Genomic DNA, 23,485 nt, shown 5'->3' on the forward strand with positions numbered 1-23,485 from the left:
AATAGGGTACTCTGTTCTTTTAGAAGGTAACCATGGGATGCCTCAGTATCCTTTTTTGTTTGTTTTTAATTATACAACTATTTTTCCTGGGGTCTGTACCGCCCCCCCCAAGTTATAGCCCCAATGAAGGGTGCTTTTCTCATCACATCACATTAGGGAGACCTGTGAAGGAGAGATGTGTGAAGAAGAAGAAAAAAAAATCATCCAATATCATCCTCACAAGAATGTAGGCTGGATAAATGTCATTTTCGTTGTGTGTTGTTTTTAGTTGCGAAGCCATGTCCGACCCATTGCGACCCCATGGACAACTTTTCTCCAGGCCTTCCTGTCCTCTACCATCTTCTGGAGTCCCTTTAGGCTCATGCCTACTGCTTCAGTGACTCCATCCAGCCACCTCATTCTCTGTCATCCCATTCTTCTCTTGCCCTCAACCTTTCCAGCATTAGGCTCTTCTCCAGTGAGTCCTTCTCATTAGGTAGCCAAGGTATTTGAGAATAATAATAATAATAATAATAATAATAATAATAATAATAATAATAATAATAATAAAAAATTGCAAAAGGCAGTCTTACTAGGAACTGCTTCCATCCTGTGACAATATCTATAATACCATCAAACATCCACATCTGCTTATCCCAGGTCCTTGGTAAAGACTCGATAGGTAGACAAAAATGCCAAATCCAGTCTGAACATCTGGCTGACTGTGCAATGATCAATAATAATAATAACAATATATTCTGAGAATAGGGCAGGAAATGTCCCTTGCAGAAAAGAAAATTTGCAGGAAACTGAACAAAGATTCAAATGAAACTTAATAATTGATTCCTGTATGTTAGTAACAACATTTTTCTCAATCCTGAATCATTTTACATCAGGGAATATTATTCTGATGACTCCAGTGTTGTATGAATTATTGTTGTTTTTGTTGTGCTTGTTACATTCTGCATGGTCCCTATTCTTGGCTGTTTTCTTGCACATGTTTCTTACGAGGCTATGTCATATCATCAGTGTGAGGGAGAGTGGGGTTTACATGTAACAGTGTGAACCACATGTACCCCAGTTTGGTTGAAGTATAGTGTCTTCATTATTGGTCCCTTGATTGGAATCTTGTATCTTCCTTTATTAAACAACGGTGTTGCTTCCTGCTGCTCTGGGTACCTTGTCTTTTAAATAGAGATGGAATGGAATTATATATTGTTTTAATTATTATTATTCTCCTAAGAATACATTTTATTCATCTAAGGCTGATCTAAATAAATGTTTAATGACTGTATGCCTTATTTCTGCTGAAATTGCAAACAATTTCCTCCAGAAAATTGCAAATGGCTTACCTCCAGAAGTTGCAGGTGCTCCATCACTTGAGATTTTTAAGAAGAGATTGGACAGCTGTTTGTCTGGAATGGCATAGGTCTCCTACTTGAGCAGAGGGTTAGAGTAGAAGTCCTCTAAGTTCCCTTCCAATTCTGTTATTCTGTGTTCTAATTTAAAAAGGATGAAGATGTATCCCCTGTCTGTTTGGTATCTGAGCCTTTTTCATCTTGCCTTTCTGGAGATCAGTGGTGACAAATAACCCCCAAAGATCTTTTAAATCAGGAGTACTGAATAAGACTCAATTACAACTGAATAATGCTAGAAGCTTCTTCATGGAAATCCCTCATGCCAATTGAAAAACCAGTCAAAGCAGCCTCTTCTCTGGGAATAAAGCTGCACGACAGAGCAGAGAAAGATGAAATATAATCTCAGTATGTGACTTTAATATTCATAGCAAACAAAAAAAATTGTCATATTGCCTAAAGTAATTGAAGCTTTTGGAAACTTGTTTCATTAAAAAAGCAGAGCAAGCCAAACCAAAATCCTAACATGCAATAGGAGCTCTATAATTACAATTGTGTTCAACAATTTGAGGCAGATGATTACTGACTTCAGGATTCAGTTGCTGGCTATAGCTGGTTTGAAAGGGGGCTCATGAACTGTGCTTGGATTTCATTTTTCTTATACATAGAAAAGCAGGAGCTTTTCTCTGCATAATTGCATCCCAAATAAAGATAGCAATAAGTTGCCAATAACAAGATTGCCTCCTCTGAACATATAATTGGATTGGGTGTGAATTTCCAGATCACAACATTTCAATATTATTTTATGCAGCAATGCCGTCTTCCTTTTTCCTTCTCACAAAGGGCTCAAAAAGGCAATGGATGCTATAGTTCAATATTGCAAGGAAAATAGGTTGGTGTTAAAGTTCAAAAACTCCAAAGTCACTCTTCTCCTCAAAATTTAAAATTCATAGAGGCGGAACCCAACTGAACCTGTTCACATCTTCCAATACGTGGCAGATGTTTTCCACTTCAAGGGAACATGATTATGCTATGCTGTCTGACATGATTATGTGTCCCAGACAGCATTATGATCTGCAAATTCAATCAAATGGTTCTATTTTATGAAAGGAGGTGAATTAATATCAGCTGCTTTGAAATGGCTTCAAACTAAAATCTTAGACCAAGTACTGAATGGAACCCAGATGGGCTTTTATGCTCAGAATAAGTGGTGGGATTCAGCAGGTTCGCACCACTTTGGCAGAAACAGTAGCTTTTTTTTTTTTGCCCAGGCCTAGAATGGACTTCCGGAAGTGGCATCCACACAGAGAACCAGTTGTTCACATATTTGAATCCCACCATGTGCCCAAGGTATGCAATGAGTTTGTGTATGCAGAATACACAAAACACCAGTTACTAGTTTGGAGTTTTTCAGAAAGTTATGATGAAGCACTGAGTTGAGGCCTGCAAACTTTCCAATCAACAATTTGATGGAACAAATTATTTTTTAATTTAAAAGTGCTGTTTATAGTGTAGCCTTTTGGGTGTTCACAGAACCTGTATGTATTTTTAGGCAGTAAATAGGGATACATGAGTAACTTGAAATTTTAAGGATGACTGGCATATATTTATTTGTCATTTTCAGTGGTCCTTGACAGTGACTGTAATGGAGCCTGTCTATTATGGTCATAAAGCAGGTCAACCATCTGACTGAAAGAATCTAAATACAATGAAAATTGTGCTCGGGTGGTGGGGGGAATAATAAAAAATGCATTGGATTGCATCTTTGCATGAGGATTTTAAGCCTCTTATTGTAAAAGTATAATCATTGGAAAAAAGAAATAAGTCAAGAAACTATATTGTCAAATCATATTTTGAATGATTTTGGTAATGTCAGTACACTTTCTTAGTCTAATGATGCTACGAAGATATATCTTGCCAACAGAAACTTTATTTCCAAAAGAGGAAGCTTTTAAAGTTTCTTATAATATTCTCTTTAGCTGGAGGCTAAACAGAAAGCCAAATAAAATCAGAAACCAAAATAGTTGGTAAAAAGATTTTTATTAGCGAGTTAAAAAATATCCTAAATCTTTCCAAGTCTATGTTGCAGTTTATATCAGCTTGTAATTCTTAATCATCTGTAGAGAATGCATAGACTCTATACATTTTTAGTCAAAAATAATATTTAATAATCTTAGTGAATCTTAAGTTCTGGACAGTTTCCATAAGATTAAAACAATATTTTATCTTTTTTACCCAGCAGTAGCAGGTCTGACAATAGATGCAAATCAATAATTAGATACTTCCTTTGTTCTCCTTTGGAGATTGAGATAGAAGTTTTCTTGCAGTGGAACTGAGAACGCAAAAATTGACATAACCTACATACCTGTCATTGTGGTGCAGTGGTTGGAATGCAATATTGTAGGCTAAATCTGCCTACTGCTAGAGTTCAGTCCTGACCAGCTCAAGGTTGACTCAGCCTTCCATCCTCCAGAGGTCAGTAAAATGAGGACCTTGATTGTTGAGGGCAATATGCTGATTCTGTAAACTGCTTAGAGAATGCACTATGAAGCGATATATAAGTCCAAGTGCTATTACTATTGGTATTCCCGTCATCACCAGTCTGATTAAATTATTTCAGGTGGTCAGATTGCAGACCCCACTGCTTTTACATCTGACTTGACATCTTACACATGTTCAAAAGTGGATCAGAATCATTTGTCATTTTGATTAAAGGTAGTCTTTGACTTATGATTATTTATTTAATGGCTGTTCAAAGTTAAGTTAGCACTGAAAAAAGCCACAACTAGTCTTTCCACTTATGAACATCAGATTGCCCAGTGTCACATGATCAAAATTAGGACCCTTGGCAAAAGGTATGTATTTAAGATGGTTTCAGGGTCCCAGGGCCACATGATTGCCATTTGTTCACAGGTGACTTGAAAAAGCAAAATCAATGGATTTTGCTTAAAGAAAAAAAAGATTTTCAAACTGGGCACAACTTACTTAATGATCACATCACTGAGCAACAGAGGTTGTTAGTCGAAGATTACCTATAGTAGTAGCAGGAGCCCATATCTGCTACAGCACTGATAACTAGCTAAAGTACTTTTAGATAATCTGTGGTTGTCTTTGCATCAGAAATCACCAGATAAGAAGTACTGCAGAATCAGAGAAAGAATGGTTAATTAGGATGATGGAAAGTATAGATGTTTATAGTGAGTTAAAAAGGAATGTATTTGAATGTATTTAAAATGACTGCAGGAAAATTGCAAGCAGTTTGAGAGATAAAAATGGCTAACATTCTGGGCTCTTCAGATCAGAAATAGGTTTTTAATAAAATTAATGTACTAAAAGCAAGATGTTTGAAGAAACCATAAGCATGTAAGTTAACCTACTTCATCGGTCTATTGTAAGTTTCTGAGCCCTTAGCAGAAACGAAGAGGAAGTATACATGAAGCATAGGCAAATGTAAAGTTTATAAATAGTTAGTTAGGAAGGATTTCAGTTTGGCAGTATGATAAAAAGAGTAAGATTTTAAGCTAAAGTTTCTATAGCACTTGTGTTTAAATAAACATCAACTATTTTTTCCATTCCATAGACTTAGTCGTCTGTATCTAACCAGGACTTCAAAATGACCAAAAAAAAGTGTGATATGGCATCACAATACAAATCTGGGTTGAATGTTTCACAATATTGCCTGTATGTATGTGGTGAATCTTGAAGCAAATTTTATTAACTACTCCCTACTGCCCCCTTCTGGACACAAATGAATAATGGGAAGTTGAAATCTACACATCAGTTGCTGAGGCTGAAACATTCCATATTACAATACAAATAATCTTCATAAACATACCTTGTGATATGTTAATTGATTCCCATAAACATCTTTTTTTTCAAAAAAGATATCCTATTTGCTGTTTGCTGAAGAAGATGTTTTCCTACATGAAAACATCAACCTGCTGAGAAGCTGACTGCCACAGGACATACTGATGACTACAAGCTTTTTTTTAATTATTTATTAAAAAGTTTTACAAAAACAAAATTTTACAATATATCCCCAAATCCCTCCCACTGATGACTACAAGCTTGATATGGGATGAAAACAATGGCACACATCAAATGCTGTGTTTCATCATGTTCTAATCATTCCACAACATCTGCTACTTTAGTGTGCCTCATTTCATTCTATTTCACAGAACAATTTTCTGCATTATCTAATCTGCACCATTTTTTAAAAGAAATGTGCAAACATAGGTTAGGATAGATTTGCAGAACTATTTCTGATTGGCATCCTTGAATGGAATGACTTTATTTTTATTTTTTTTTCCAATTCTTCCTTCTTTATTAACGCAAAGCTTATATGTGTGTATGTGTGTGTGCATGTTGCTGTGTAATGCCAGTAGGAATAACCTTGAGGACAGAAGGAAGAGATACATAGTCTAAAAAAAGAAATTTGAGTTTGGGGCAGAAATGTAATTTGAGAAAGCTAAAGGCAGGAGGGGGAAAAACTTTCAGACTTGCAAGATTTGGTACTGTAATTTTATAATAAGTAGTATTAATATTCATAAATATCTCATCCTTACCTGGTCTTGAAGGGCTAACAATATATTTTGTGTTCTGTATTATTCTGTATTACTCTTACAGAATACAGTCGCCAGTATTTCTTATTTCTCTTTTTTCAGAAAAAGTGTAAGCAATTCATTAAAACATTTACAACAGTAAAAAATAGAAATCTGAGAACATCTACAACAAAATTAAAACTAAACAATACAAACTTCATTCCATTCTCCATGAGCTGGAAAAAAAGTTTTAAAAAGTGTAGGGAAAGTTGTCAACGAAAAGGCTAATCTGATTTCCAGAACAAAAATGGGGACTTTAGTAGCAGTTTCTTCTGGTAGGAGAAAATCACCTGAGCTGAATAAGAGTTGGGTTGGAGAAGACTGTCAAATACCTCAGTACTAAACCTTGACTAAATCATAAAGACTCAATGGGACAAAACTGACAATTCAAATTGTAGCCAGAAGCTGGCAAGGAGCCAGTGCAAGTCCTGAAGCATGAATGCCATATGCTTCTGCCAACATGCATCAGCTAACAGTCAGATTGCTGAATCCTGGACCAACTATAGCTTCTAAAGGGATTCAAGGAGTCCCATGGAGATTACATTGCAGTAGTCCAAACCAAGACATGCTTAAGAGACATGCTCTCTTAAGGTCCTCTCAATCCAACTAGTGCATGAAAGGGAACCTGCTGGACACGACCTATCTTTCCACCCGGCAGAAGCTGTAGTCCAGGAAGACCCCCCCCCCAAAGTCACAGATCTGCTACCTAAAGAGAACTACAGTCCCAATAAGAGATAATATTGGAGCTGTCATATCATGGCAATATAGAAAAAGCTCTCTTACTTGAGATCAAGTTTTACTTCAGACATTGGATGATTAAGTATATATCTGAGGTATATTAAAACTTTTGAATCACCAATATATGTGCAACAAAGATAGTGCCAAACAAAGGTTACCCAAAGGTTACCTGTCAGATTCCATGCTTTTTTCTTGTCTCCATTACCATTTATTTAAGTCTTGGAGTTGAGAAATAGATATCTACCATATCTTCCCAGTCCTATCAAAGATAACTATAATACCATAATAAAGCACAATACTGCATATCCCAGTATTCAGAGCCCTTGGGATGACTCCTTCTAAATTTGACTTGAACTGTATTCTTTTCCTGACCTCAAAGACTTTGTTCTGATTCCATGAAAGGCAAAGAGATGTCTTCCTAAAACTGGATTGCATTTCCCCTTTTCTTCATATAAGCATGATATGAAAAAGAAATATACAGGGATACATTTTAGTTGCAAAGCCATATGTTTAGGTTTGTCTCCAAACTGTGCCAAGTTTCTCTTGTTAAAATAGTTCTGCTTTGCTTATTATCCCTTTATTAATGTAACTAAAATCATGATTATAAAAAAAAGGTGTTGGCTCTATTCTAGGCAGTGGAACCTTTCAATGCCTTTTTTTAATGACAAACTCAGTATCTTGGATATTTGCATTAGGTCTATGCTATATTTCAGATTTGATTCAAAAAATATGATTCAGAATGCTCAGGGGTATGGAAATAGCATCAGTCTGGACCTCTTTAAAGTATCTATGTCTTTTTTCAGGATCCTTTGTCAACTACTATAATCTGTACTGTCATAGGATTACATGGCAGTCCTAATCTTCATTGCTTCCTCTTACAGGACAAGTAAAGCAAACTCCAGATACATGTGATTTGTTTTTCTCAACCAAGACAATATATTTTTTTTAAAAAAAAACAACCTAAAAATATGATAGCCCTAAAACATAAATGTTGTTAAAGTTAAAAAGATATATCTTAGCCACCATTCTAAAACTTTGAGAATGTGGACAATTACAGATCTACAGGAAAAAAAATATTTCACTATATGGAAGCAGAATGGAAAATTCCATTTCAAATGTAAAGCATGTATGCTTCTGCTAACATCCATGAAAAAAAAATATCTCTCAAATTCTAAATAATAAAGGCTATTAGATGATCTTAAACTATTAAAATGAAGCTGGGAAATAATTGATGTAAAATAAACAGGTTTTTCAATCTTGACACATGACACTAGTCTACTTTTGTTCATTAATGTTAAATAGAATATACAGTAATACTTTATTTCAAATTAAAGAAAGAAGAGTCTGGAATAGAATAAGGAACTGAAATATCTAGTTCCAAGGAATTATCAAGGAAGAGTTGTAGGTGCCATTCAAATGTTTGTGTGGTGGAATGTTCTGCTTTGTAAAAGAAAATGAAGACATTTTTTATCAGGTTGAAGCTAAGAAATGATTTATAGCACAAAATTAGAGGCTTATGACTTGTATATTTCAATTCAGTAAACCTAATCAAATGCTGGGTTGGCCAAAAGTATAGCAGAAGAACATTAAAGGGTCATTTTTGGGCTAATTCTCTTTTCCCAAGCTTGTCAGAATCTCAGTTTTGTAGAACTCAGAAAATGGCTTTTCTGTACGTCATTCCAAATAGTTGGATGCACTTCCCAAAGAACTTGCCTCCAGAAGTTATGAACAACTTCCCTCAAGAAGTTGTGAATTCTCCAACATTTGAAGTTTTTAAGAAGAGATTGGACAACCAATTGTTTGGAATGGTATAGGTTTCCTTCAAGGTCATTTCCAACTCTATTATTCTGTTCTGTTCTGTTCTGGTGTTGTGTTCTATTCTGTTCTATGCTTGCACTTTGCATCTCTTCAAAGATCCGTATCTTTTCTTGAAATGTTCATTAAATGTAATTGTCATCATTTATCTTGACTATTTTTTTTTATTTTTTTCTTCTATTATGCCTTTTATTATTCATGTCATGTGTAATAAATCAGGAAGCAGGGCAGTTCAAATGAATACACATTTATTGCTTGCTAATACTCTCTACAAGAATCTGAATTACTAATGATCTAAATAAGTTGGTGGTAGATAAGAGTCAATGGAATTCAAAGTGGGCTGGACTTACATCTCTTGTGGACATAAAGGGACTTAAGACTGATGATGCACTTAACCCTTCCCTCAGCCTGGTCATCTCCTACAGTACATCACCTATGAGTCTCAAACTGAATTGAAAGGTGGGATATAAATCAAATTGTAAATCCACTATTGGTCCCTCAAACCTATAATGAAGAATTGTAACTAAGACCACAGCTGGTTACCATCACTTCCACAATAACGCAAGATAAACGTATATACCCAGAAATATTTAAAAGACTTGTACAGGAAAACCTCTAGTGATTATGATAATGAATCATAATAGATAATAGATAATGAATTTTAATTGAAATCAAGTCATTCCTTAATGGCTTAATGGAGTAACATGGATTATTATAATTATTAATATACAAAACTGGAACCTTTTTTTTACTCATTGTACAGCTCTGGCCACTATTTTTAATATATTAGCATATGAATGTCTGTGCCAGAATGTAGATGGACTTTCAAATAGGCTTCCTATTGATATAAATAATAACATGCTTACTCCATTGTACACACAAATTGCCATTCAATGTTTACTAGCATTCCTTGCTGCAACAAGCATTAACCATGGCAAAACCTGCTTAAGCTTCCCTGTGGATTGAAATTGATCTCTTAGATCACTGAGAAAAATATGAATTTGCTTTTGGCTAAAATGGAGCATTAGTTCATTATGAGAGTTTAGCAGTGACTTTCAACAGTTCAAGGAGGAAAATTTGAACTTGGATATTTTGCATATAAGATTGAATAGTGTATTACAGAGCTGCAAGTTATGGCAATGATTTGCTTTTAAATACTAACAGATTTGAATAAGCTCAAGATGGCAACTGTAAATGAAAGAATATTTTTAGAGGACTAGAATTACAAAATTATTACTTCTTGCATTACCCCGTTTTCGTAAACAAGCTTGCTTCCTTTTGATGAAGAATTCATATATTTACAAAGAGGATGGGAGGAGCTACCCTACATCTTAACTGGGGAATGTATAGTTTATTTGTTTTTGTTAACCTCCTGGAGCTCATTATAATAAGAATGGTATAAATGTATAAAGGATTTGTGAACATGTGTATGTATTATTTCATTCTATGATTATCTACATGTATTATTTACATGCTCATATTCCTAAGGGAAATCAACCCTGACTGTTCTTTGAACATAAAGCTCAAATACTTTGGCCACCAAATGAGAATGGAGGACTCATTGGAAAAGATCCCGATGTTGGGAAATATTGAAGTCTAAAGGAGAAGGGGACATGGTTGGATAGTGTCATTGATAAATTTGAACATGAATTTGAACTAACTCTGGGAGACAATGAAGGACAGGAGGCATGTTCTGGTCCATGGAGTCCTGAAGAGTCAGAAAATGACTTAGCGACTGAACAACAAATGCCCATATATAACTCAGAGATAAAGAAAAAAGAAGAAACATGTGCATATATAAACCTATATGAACATTGTGTGGGTTTATATAGGGATGTCACACAGAAATAATGTGTGAGAGAATAGTTTATAATCTTACTCTGGATATCTTTCTGGATATCTTTAATATCTTGGTGGAAGAATAACCATCGTCAATTTTCTATTTTGTGAAAATATAATTTAATTTAATTTAATTTATTAATATTTCTATACCGCCCTTCTCCCGAAGGACTCAGGGCGGTGTACAGGGCAAGAATAAAACACAGAGTTACAAAATTAAAAGGTAATTAAATACATGCCCATAAAAACAGTTGGTACATTAATAAAAACCCCAATAAAATGATAGTAAAAAACCCCACCAATCCCCCCTCAGGCCAGGCCGGCTTGTTCGAACAGGTATGTTTTCAGATCGCGGCGAAAGGAGCGAAGATCGGGTGCCGTCCGGAGCTCAACCGGTAACTGGTTCCATAGCTCCGGGGCACCCACAGAGAAAGATCTCCCCCTGGGGGCCACCAATCTACATTCTCTGACCGGTGGCACCCTGAGGAGTCCCTCTCTGTGGGAACGCACAGGGCGAAGGGAAGTTGAACTCACATGCAACCCTTAGCAATGCCAGCTGTTCTCAACAGAATGTAAAGCCAACTGACAATTATATTTATCACCCCAATCTGGAATAGTTGTAGTCTACAGGCCAGAAGATGCTGGGTGTGGTTCTCTCAAGGTAGATGCATTTGTTGTTGTTAGCTGCGAAGTCGTGTCCGACCCATCGCAACCCTATGGACAACATTCCTCCAGGCCTTCCTGTCCTCTACCATCTTCTGGAGTCCATTTAAGCTCACGCCTACTGCTTCAGTGACTCCATCCAGCCACCTCATTCTCTGTCGTCCCCTTCTTCTATTGCCCTCGATCTTTCCCAGCATTAGGCTCTTCTCCAGTGAGTCCTTCCTTCTCATTAGGTGGCCAAAGTACTTGAGTTTTAGCTTCAGGATCTGGCCTTCTAAAGAGCAGTCAGGATTGATCTCCTCTAGGACTGACCGGTTTGATCGCCTTGCGGTCCAAGGGACTCGCAGGAGTCTTCTCCAGCACCACAGTTCAAAGGCCTCAATTCTTTGGCGCTCAGCCTTTCTTTTGGTCCAACTTTCACTGCCATACATTGCAACTGGGATGACCATAGCCTTGACTATACACACTTTTGTTGACAGGGTGATGTCTCTGCTTTTTAGTGTGCTGTCTAGATTTGCCATGGCTTTCCTCCCCAGGAGCAAGCGTCTTTTAATTTCTTGGCTACAGTCCCCATCTGCAGTGATCTTGGAGCCCAGGAAAATAAAATCTGTCCCTACCTCCATTTCTTCCCCATCTATTTGCCAGGAATTGAGAGGGCCAGATGCCATGATCTTGGTTTTCTTAATGTTAAGTTTCAACCCAAGTTTTGCACTCTCCTTCTTCACCTGCAACAAGAGGCTCTTTAGTTCTTCTTCACTTTCTGCCATTAGAGTGGTATCATCTGCGTAGATGCATAGATATTTTAAAAAGAAAAAGGGAAAGAAAATAGGCTTTTCCCTGCAGCTTTCTATGGAGTTTGATTACTTGGCTGTTTGTTTGCAGCTGATACAATGGAAGTCAGTTGAACGCATAACAGAGCAGGCTGAGTTTCTTCCAGACTCTTATATACCTTGATGCAGGACATGATTTATTTAGGCCCACAATCTGCATGATCCTTAGCTATAGTAGAAAGAACTATCCAAATTAGGCTTATAACTGTTTGATGACATTAGAGATTAGAGGGAATCGGTTAATTTTGGGACAGTATCTCAGATCTATTATCCAAACTTTGTTTTTATTATCAACAAGTGACAAGTCTAGGATGTTATGTGACAATTGCTGGTTGTTTGAATTCTATAGACCCGGGGAAATTTGGCTTCTTTATTTTCTATTACTCTGCCTATTTTATGGTCTACCAGTTTTTGCTTGCAGGTAACTGGTAGATCTTGCAGATATTCCAATGTGCTTTTGTTGCTATTTTATCATGCTGTTGTTTGTAGTCAGTCTATGTGATCTTCTTATAGCAGCTAACCAGATGTTCTGTACCAGCCTGCTACCGGACCTGCAGCAAAAGCAGGGACAACCCCTTTACAAATGGCAAGAGGCTGGAATAAAGCCTGCCAAATTTATTCACATAAAACAGAGCAAGACAAGACACCAACCATGAACCAGGAGCTAAGAAACAGGAACTATCCAAGCGGTTGCCTTCAGCAAACCAGCCCTCCTACACATTCCCCTTAAATACAGTTCAGGGCGTGGCCTCTCTCTGCCTCCTTCCGAGGTGCCCCATTGCCTTCCTCTGTTTACTCCTGATTGACTGCCTCCTGCGTCGGGCATCCTTGAACAGGGCCAGCTGTGGGTCATCTTCATCCACGCTGTCAGGCTCACACAGCTAGGTCTGCGTTGTGACCAGATGAGAGGGGCCTGGCTGGGGGCTCTCATTAAGTTGTCCAATCCCCTCAGCAAGCTCTTCAACATCCCCCTCCTCCTCCTCTGAGTCATCCGACCCAACTGCCGAACCCACAGGCTGACCCTGAATCACAACACCAGATGGACCAATGTTTCTTCAGCTTCTTTGCAGAGATGGCAAACAGATGCAGTCTGGTGCTGTCTTTTAAATTCTGGCTTTATATGCTTTTGTTCTTACAACTTGGTCTTGTGCAGACAGAATTATTATTATTAGCCTGGTCTGTACTATAGCTTTTTATTATTGCTTTGACTTTACTTCCATTTTGTATTATTTATAAACTGCTTGGAGGCTTCTGCAGTAATGAAAGTTATCAACTGCAGTAACAAAAGTGTTTGACTCTGTCAGAATGATTGTTGGAATTGTCCATACTGCCAACTAAACAAATTTCTACTCCATCCCAGCTATGGCCAGTAATCCTGCCTACTGAAACTCAAGCACCACCCTTGCTTTTTAACCAGTTATTTGTCACAGTTTTTTTTAATTCTGTTTTCCATTGTGAGTATTGTTGCTATTTCCATACTTTTTTTTTAAGGGGGACTTATAAAAGTTAGCCTTTACCTCTTCTGTTTCATTAACAGAATAATAAAAAGGTAAGACTAGTGTTACTTTTAATCATATAATTATACAGTATGATGGGTTGCTCATTGGTTGATTGCTAAGGATAATTACATTAAGGGTAATCTTAAAGTCATGATTTTTCAACATATTTTGATTATGGAGACCCCAATGCTCTCTGAGCTTGATTGTTTGGTTACAGATGTTTCATTAACTGAGTAAGTAGCATTATCACTGCTAGTGAGTGTGGAGTTTGTTCCCTGTTTGCCCACCAGTATTGATGATGTTACCTAATTTGGGTAATTAAAGCCTGAAGCAACCAACTGAGCTCAGAAAGCATCAAGAACTTCACAGTTCAACCACGAGCAACATATATTTTCTTCTATACATATACATAGTTTCCCCTGAAATTGTGGACATTGGTGTTGGTATTAGATTTAGGGTTAGGATTTTGAAAAGTCAAAAAAATGAGCTGGTGATTATGACATTATTTTCAAAATCCCACCTTTTATGCAAATGGGGTGAGGCAACACCATCTTAATTTTCTTTTCTTTTGCCAGTTGCCAGGCAACTACTCTAAGTAAACAAACTAGAATATCAATATTTTCACATTGCAGATGTTATGCTGTTCTATCTCAATATATGATTTATTAATCTCTATGTTAGAATCAGCCACAGGCATTAAGTACAACCTAAAACTCAAATAACAACTTATTTGCATACAAATTAGACTACCATTATCAATTAGAAATATAGGGTTCTTTAGAGTTCTCTGGTTCTGGAAACTGCACTTTTCTTGTCCAATACAGGGCAGGGCAACTTTCGCATTCTTCTTGCAATGATTCCAAACAGAGAGTGTCCATGTAGACACTATTTCAAAGCATGCTTTAGTCAAACAGTTATAGTGAGAAGGTTGCCTCAAACAGCTTTCTGTCAATTTTGAGAATTCTGTACTGTGGAATCACATAAACACAATTGGAAGCATCACCTAGAGGAATCTTCAGTCTGAAAAGCCCATCCTTACAAAAATATGTAGTAGGCTTTAGTACAGACTCTATGATATAACTAATTAAATACTAGTCCAGACCTCGAAATGTAAAGGTAGAGGTTGGAAAGCTGTTGTTCCATTTTATGACTTATCCTTCTAGATACAATGCAAATAAGAACTGAAGGAATAGTCAGTGGGTTGACACATTGATTTTACCCACCTTACAAATGAAATATGTTAATATTAAAATCTAAATTGATATCTTTTTTTGACTTCCAAAAGAAGTAGCATCAAATGTAATAAATTCTGTGATGTTGTGTGATGACGTATTTTATAGGATGTAAAATATCTCTTAAAGGAAACATTACAATGTGTGGATTTAAGATTTCTCTTGGTTTATACAGAGGGCTAGTTTTTCTTGCTTTTTCCCTACCACCACCTCTTTCCACACAGCTATTGCAATAATGGACTATCTATTTGGATGTCAGATCTTTAATTTGCTCACTAGCCAGTAAGGTCTCACAGCTCTTTTCACTGTCTCTTCTTCTAAAGCCTGTTCAAATTCTGGAAAATACTCCAAATAATATTTGGATACTACCTATTTATTATTGCATACATTTTGGTAGATATAAAGCATAAACCAGTAGGCCCTACCAATGCATTTTAGTTCTGTAACCAAACTCCTTCTATAGTCAGTTTGTTTAATCTTACAGACCTATGGATAGATATCTATAGATTAAACACACAAACGTAAATACATACATAGTTCACACAAAAGAAAAAGTAAATAATTATCCATCCATCCATCCAGAATAGAAAATCTATCATCTTATTGAATTGGGTCCTATGGCCTGTAATTAAGAATTCAATTCATAGTATTAATTTATGGGATTATGTCATTGTCCTTTCCTACTGTTTTCATAATTTAAAAAAGACAGTCTTTGTGGGCTAATGGAACACTCTTTGAATTCTGCAAGATATCTTTTTTTTTGTATATATAACAATCTGTCTTTAGATGTTAAAGTGGTATAGCAAAAAGAAAAATAGTCTTATTACAAGAAAAAAGCTATTGTGAACGAATCACTTCATTCCTATTTTACAGACTACCAGGATCCTGTGCAGAAAGGCAGCAATTCACATTTTAGTTCCTTGCACTGTATGGCCTTTCATCACCGTTATACAGACTAAATACTGTGCTTGCCAAGGGAAAACTTAAAATGCTAGTTCTTCAACTTGTACACATTTTTTTTCCTTTCCCTTCTTCTACATCTTCATTGTAGTCCCATCCAACCTGGTGTTTGCTGGGAAGCTAAATCCACACTAAATCTAATCCATAAGCACATAAGCACAATTATTCAATAAGAAGGTAGCACAATTGTGATACAGCAGAGAAGCAGGCAGATAGCAAATTTACGAGAAAGCAGAAACCTACAGAAGCTTATTAACTTAAGGATTAAAAAGTAGGCACACAGAGAAAAAAAATAATAAAATAAAATAAAATAATAAAATAAAATAAAATAATAAAATAAAATAAAATAAAATAAAATAAAATAAAATAAAATAAAATAAAATAAAATAATAAAATAAAATAAAATAAAATAAAATAATAAAATAAATAAAATAAAATAAAATAAAATAAAATAAATAAAATAAAATAAATAAAATAATAAAATAAATAAAATAAAATAAAATAAAATAAAATAAAATAAAATAAAAAAATAAAATAAAAAATAAAATAAAATAAAAAAATAAAATAAAAAAAATAAAATAAAATAAAATAAAATAAAATAAAAGAAAAGAAAAGAAAATAAAAGAAAAAAATAAAATAAATAAAATAAAAGAAAAGAAAATAAAATAAAATAAAATAAAATAATAAAATATATAAAATAATAAAATAAATAAAATTAAATCAGCAGGATGATCACTGTGACAAGGTTTCCCAAGCAAATTTGGATCATTCATAATCTCACTTCCAACTGGTGAATTAACCTTCACGGTGCAAAGGGAAGAAAGCTGAATAAGAAGTCTGGAAACAAAGCTGCAGAGAAGTGGCAATTGAGAGATGCTGCATTAACCACATTTTGTTTCAAAAAATATCCAACACAGCAGAATATGCCTAATGCGGTTTATTATAATATTATAGAAGTAATAAAGGAAAAATAATCTGGGCTGGAAAAATGCTTGAAATGCCATGCCCTTTCAAATGATATTATTTAAATACACTAAGGGGAGATTTAAGGTTGAAGATGCCATAACAGACTCACTATTATTCTTCTTCAGGGAAAAAAAATTACTGTACATACATTAACAAAGATGCCGCAACTAAGTTCACTATGGCTAAATCCTACTTAAACTATTTATTTTAAAATATCCATCTTGTATTATTTTAAATATTTTAGCTCCAGGATATGATCACTTTGTAAATTCTGAAATCAATATTAGTTTCTTCTGATCTCATTTAGTTATAAGGATTTAATTTGCTCTTTAATCGGTGTAATTTTCCATGTTTTTACACCGTTTAACTTATAGTAAGTCATTTTCCTTTTGTTTTATAATTTTATTTTGATCAAAAAAATAATAATTAACCCCTTTCCCCAACAGAGACAACATGTCAGAATGAATGTAGAGTAGATATACAACCTAGAACAATAACTGGTTTATTTTTCAGTGTCAGACTGCTTCTCTCTATATATGGAAGTATTCTCTAATGAGCAAAGAACAAATTGAATAATAGGTGACACAATGGTATAGCTGGCTATGGCTAGGTAAATACAAAATATTTGGTCACAAAGTGTGTAAATTACAGGAAAGAAGGAACATGTCATACACAACATTAGCCTGGATCAGCTAAACTGTAAACTATTTCAGAAAATATGACTATTGATACAAGGGTTCAGTGGAATGCTCAGTAGCTGATTATATTACGCTACTAATAAAAAATATAGTATTTTATATATAAATGTGCCACTTTATATAGAAAACTTAGGTGATTAATTATTTCTAAAATTATTAATTGGTATATTAAAATATTAACTTTAAAATACAATAATTTAGATTACTCTTCTAATAATCAGTCAGCTACGACACTATTCATGTGTGTATTAATTAAACTAATTTATACTAGGAGTTGTGTTGTTAGTTATTGTCCAATCCTGAAGTACAAAAGAACATGTCCATTGAAATATATGTTCATATTGTATTATATATTATAGCTTTATATTGAAAATAAAGACTTGCACTTATCAGCTTGTGACTGATGAGGAAAAAATTCTCCTCTGAGGTGACAAATCAGCAACACTGTGTACAGATTGTCCTTGTCTTACAACTATTTGGTGACCTTTCAAAGTTATAATGGCACTGCAAAAAGTCACTTAGGACCATTTTTCACGCTTACAATAATTGCAGCATCCCCATGGTCACATGATCAAAGTTTGGATGCCTGGCAACTGGCAAGAGTTGCAGTGTCCTGAGGTCACATGATCATCCTCTGCAACCTTCTGACAAGCAAACTCAATGGGGAAACCAAATTTACTTAACAATTGTGTTACTAACTAAACAACTGCAGTGATTCACTTAACAACTGTGGAAAGAGAGGGCATAAAATGAGGCAAAAACTCACTGTCTTGCTTAACAACAGAAATTTTGGGTTCAGTCATGGTCATAAGCTGACCTTACAACAAAATTTATCATATCCCTGTTTCTGTTAAGCATATCAATTCATATTGTCCTTTATTCCTTTCATATTAATGCTATAACTCTGTGGCCATTGTGATGGATCCATTAGAATTTTTTTTTTATGTCACCCCAATATTGCACACCTAAACACTGCTTGGAAGGTTTGTTAACTATTGCACAGCAGATTTTGAAAACTGTGACATCTGCAGGAATTAAGAAAGCAAAATCCCAGGAGGAGTCCTTTTGGCAATGTTGGTCAAAGTCAAAATTTGTACAATATTTTAAAATTTTATTTAACAGGTTTTTTTAAAAAAAAGTACTTTTGTCTTTTTGTTCTTTTTCCCATATAACATGTGATGTAACTAAACATACAACTCCTGAATTTTCCCATATAAAATTCTGACACTCTTTAAAAACATTTCACTTTCCACGAGTGCACATTTTCATCTTGCTTTACTTTAATAATAAAATTCTACATATTTAACAGTAATTCCTTGAGCTGAATTACAGCATGTATGCAGCTGGCATGTTAAAATGTATTTAGTAGCGGCTGCAATTTAAAGAGGAATATACAGTAAATTGGTACAGTAAATACTGTACCAATAATTTATGTTGGTATAGTAACTTTTCCACTTCAGTTGAAAATGCTATCAAGGGGCAAATGATATTTATTGGAACTTTTATTTCTCTGTTGCTTTATTTTGCAGATATCCAATACCATATGAGAAAAGTTATTTTTCTAAGTTTTTTTTAAAAAAAATCAACTTGGTTAGGGGATTCTGCAAAGTACTCGTGAAGGTGAATTATTCACGTAGAAGCTGCAGCTCCTCTGAAGTTTTGAGCAAGATGTAAAGCCTCAGCATTACATCACGTCAGAAAATGGTACCTTTTCCTGAAGTTCAAGCTTTAGAAAACCCAAATTGTAATTTACCAATTTTTAAAAAAGTAAAAGTAACAGGGTAGGAAACTTAGAAAAGAATAATACTGCTTGATGTATAATTAGTACTCCCTGACGGTACTCAAATTGTTTGGATTCAAGCTAATTCCCGTCGAAGCCTAAAATGGATTTTCTTTTTAATCCTTTCACATCTGGACAGGCTCTTTTGCATCCGGAACAGGCTATTTCAGACATTTTTATGTGTTTCAAGCTCAAAAACAACTGGCAAAATAGTTGTGGCAGGCTTTGAAACATTTTTTTTCTTTTCATGCTAATTTGCTCATATTAAATAGAAGATAATAAAATTAAAAAACTGGTTAGTAAACAAGTAAAAAGCTACTGTGTGCAATGAAACGTAATCTGTTTGACAAAAGAACTCTGCTTAGTAATGCTGCAATTTACAGGTAGTCCTTGACTTACGACCACAAATGAGCCCAAATTTTCTGTCGTTAAGTAAGACATTTGTTATGTGAGTGTTGTCCCGTTTTACAACTATTCTTTCTTCAGTTGTTAAGTGAATCACTGCAGTTGCTAAATTAGTAACCTGGTTGTTAAGTGAATCTGGCTTCCCCATGGACTTTGCTGGTCAGAAGGTTGAAAAAAGGGAATCACATGATCTTGGAGCATAGCAAAGGTCATAAATTGTCAAGCATCTGAATTCTGATCACAGGATCATGCAAAAGTTGTAACTGTGAAAAACGGTCATAAGTCACTTTTTTCAGTGCAGTTGTAACCTTGAATGGTCACTGAATGAACCGTTGTAAATCGAGGACTACCTGTACACAAATAAGCACTGGCCACAATGTTCCAGCAGGATCACTATGTTTAAAAGTATAGCACATCTGATCCAAATCTCTCCTAAATATGAAGTATTTGTGGGGCAAATAAAGCTTAGTATTGAATGCAATTTTGTTCTTCCCACAGAGAATGCCTGTTTCTGCATATCAGAACTTACATATAAGAAATCATTCTTCCTTTTTTTTAAAAAAAATAGTGGTATATTTGTTTGCACCCTAACACCAACCCCCACTTCCATTCCTAAGTCCCAGAGAAGGAGGAAAATGGTTTTCATTAAATATACCTTGATAAGGAGCACTAAATCCACGATATCGGTGGTTGCTGTCTGTTACAAAATGAAGTCTTAGCCAGTTTTTGTTGCTGATAACCGGAGCTGGGATATTCATTCCAGATAACCTGAATGAGAAAAAGACAAATAAGACAAACATATTTAACAGGATCAGAAATCCCCAGTTAGTCGCCAAGGCACTAGCTCCTTCAAAAGGCTCCAGAAAAGACTTGTACTCAGAAAAAAGGGGAAACTATTGTTGCATTATTTTGTATAATTCTGCATTTCTCTAAATTGGAATGGCAAAAATGGATGCTAAGATAGGACTTTTCTATTCTTTAGGAAAGAAGTGTTAAATAAAGGGCTTAGGCTGAAGAATTGTAAATTTACTCCCAATATTGAGATAAAGCTTTATAAAATTATAACATGTCATCTTCATCATATTGATTATCCTAGCTCAGAACTTTCAGAATTCATCAGGACACAGAAATAGAGGGACTTTACATAGTATAGATATATAATTTGCATTTAAAAGGCTGGATAAATTAAAAGTGCATGCATGGATTTGTTAAAGTCTGACTTGAAGGGAAAAAATATTACCGTAATAGCTACAAAACATGATGACTATTTAAGTTTTAGATTTATTTATTAGATTTTCATCCAGGTGCTCAAGGTAGTATACACAGTACTCCAATTTTGTCTTCACAGAGACAATCCTCCAATAGAAGAGAATATTTGTAGCTTAGAGTTGAATGGTGGTGTTAAGTTCTCAGTTCGGTGAGACATTGAAGAGGCAGAACAGTGAAACAGCAACACGTTTATTCAGTAACAACAGAAGCAGCCCCAAATGTTACTCAGCTTCTATTTATCCGTTCTGCCGCTAATTGGCAGCCAATGAGATTAAACAGTAACTTCCCGCCTTAAAATACAAAGTAACATCTCCAGAGACAAGCTGTCTGGAGTTTAACCGTAACGGCTGTTAACCATTGCACATAGTTTCGAAGCAACTTATCTCAATAGATAACAGGTGGAGTCTTTATTGCTCTGTTTTGTTTGCTTGGTTTTGTTTGCTTGCAAATGTAACATCTAGTTAACATCGGAACTGATTATGGTTCTGAGTTGGGTAATGAAATGTCTACAAGCAAACAACAGAGCACCACGAACTCCACCCAAAAAAAACCCCAAACAAACAAGTGACTGAACAAAAGTCACTCAATGACTTTCCAAGTTCAAGGATGGGTTTGAACTTGGATATATCGGTACACAATAATGGCTCTCTATATGATTTATCTAAGATCAGTCCTCAGTTGACTCTCAAGATCAGTTACAGGGGACAATAGCAAAAAATAGCATGAAAACCATCATATCACAGCAGTTAGTAAGTTTGACCTAGAAGTGTAAGTCTATTGTCTGCCATGAAAACTTTTTTTTCCTTTCTTTCTTTCTTTCTTTCTTTCTTTCTTTCTTTCTTTCTTTCTTTCTTTCTTTCTTTCTTTCTTTCTCTTTCTTTCTCTTTCTTTCTTTCTCTTTCTTTCTTTCTTTCTCTTTCTTTCTTTCTCTCTCTCTCTCTCTCTCTCTTTCTTTCTCTCTCTCTCTTTCTCCCTCTCTTTCTCTCTCTCTCTTTCTTTCTATTTATCAATCATATTTCAATATTTTTCATCTCATAAAGTGATTATAATTGATGACTTTGAGGATGTTTCTCACAGGCAAAAAATATTTCATAAGGATTTTGGGGGTCAGGTTATATCCTCATATACCCTTTCCTGAATTTCTAAAGAAATGAAAGGATATAAGCAAACAAATACAGTTATTTGCATATCCGGATTGTAAGCTTTTGGGAGAAAGGGAAATGGGCTTTTATAAAATCTGAAAGATGTGGGATCTCAACAATAATTTTCTGAGACATCGGATTACCTGTAGATCTATGTCATGAAGTTGATTGTGTTTTCTAAACATCCAACTTTTTTATTATTTCTATAATTCCTAATTATACAATTTGTATAATTGTTAAGTGAATCACTGTGAATCACTAGCCCCAATGACTTTGCTTGTCAGAACTCAGCTGGGAAGGTCATAAATGAAATCACATAATCCCAGGATGCAATTGTTGTATATTTTGATCACATGACTATGGGAATCCATCAATGGTCATAAGCGCAAGGACTGGTCAGAAGTCGCTTTTGCAGGAATGTTGTAACTTCAAACAGTTGCTAAATGAATGGCTGTTAAATTTATTTATTTATTTATTTATTTATTTATTTATTTATTTATTTATTTATTTATTTATTTTATTTTATTTATATACCATAACTATCTCTAAAGTGGTAGCAGAAACACAATAAAAAATAATCCCAAGTGATCAAAGCTTATTTAATAAATGAAATGCTGAACAGTGCAAAAAGATTTGCAGATCACTGTCTGCAATAATACTAGAATTAAGATTCATCCAATAAATCTACTATTTATCAGGTGTTGACAAAGCAAGAAATTTTCTTCATTGAGCATACTGCATCCAGTTTTGGTCACCATGATATAAGAAAGATGTTGAGACTCTAGAAAGAGTACAGAGAAGAGCAACAAAGATGATTAGGGGATTGGAGGCTAAAACATATAAGGAATAGTTGCTGGAATTGGGTATCTCTAGTTTAATGAAGAGAAGGGTGAGGGGGGGGAACATGATAGCATTGTTCCAATATCTCAGGGGCTGCCACAAAGAAGAGGGAGTCAAGCTATTCTCCAAAGCGCCAGAAGGCAGGACAAGAACCAACAGATGGAAAAGTCTACCTTCTCTCATGAATAACTGCTTCTACTGTCAAACTGTACTGATCGTCAATTTTTCTAAAAGGCATATTATATTATTTTATAGCATTATTTATTTTATAGGGGCTGCCACAAGGAAGAGTGGGTCACATTGTTCATCAGAGCACCAGAGGGAAGGACGAGAAACAATGGTGGAAATTGATCAAAGAGAGAAGCAACTTGGAATTAAGGAGAAACTTCCTGACAGTCAACAGCTTGCCTCCAGAAATTGTGGGCAATCCATCACTGGAGATTTTTAAGAAGAGACTAGACAATCACCTGTCTGAAATGGTATAGGTCATCCTACTTGAGCAGTGGGGTGGACTAGAAGATCTCCAAGGTCCCTTCCAATTCTATTCTATTCTATTCTATTCTATTCTATTCTATTCTATTCTATTCTATTCTATTCTATTCTATTCTATTCTATTCTATTCTATTCTATTAAACATTTCTGACATGTGTACTGAAATTAGTTCAATCTCTGCAATCAAAATTAAAAGCAAAGAAGATATAGAAAAAGCTTTGTCTGAAATGTTTCATATCTTGAAATTTAATCTTTAATCTCCAAATGAAGCAGTATAAACATTAAGTAGAAAATTGATTTTATATCAAATGAAATATTAGTACACAAACACTTTCAGTTAACATAAATGGGGTGGAACCAGGGTGCAAGCATGGATGAGTAG

General features: G+C 35.0%; 1 protein-coding gene across 1 annotated transcript in view; it reads right to left on the bottom strand.

Moving 5' to 3' along the window:
* Positions 1-23,485, bottom strand: part of CSMD3 (CUB and Sushi multiple domains 3) — a gene marked incomplete at its 5' end in the record, with an annotated part of 537,637 nt that overhangs the window by 393,438 nt on the left and 120,714 nt on the right. Inside the window, one exon of the mRNA XM_083360336.1 lies at positions 20,016-20,128. Within this exon, the coding sequence (XP_083216462.1) occupies positions 20,016-20,128 (113 nt within the window). The remainder of the gene's footprint in view (positions 1-20,015; positions 20,129-23,485) is intronic.

Source organism: Vipera ursinii (genome assembly GCF_947247035.1).
Source record: "Vipera ursinii genome assembly, chromosome: 3".
NCBI classification, from domain to species: domain Eukaryota; kingdom Metazoa; phylum Chordata; class Lepidosauria; order Squamata; family Viperidae; genus Vipera; species Vipera ursinii.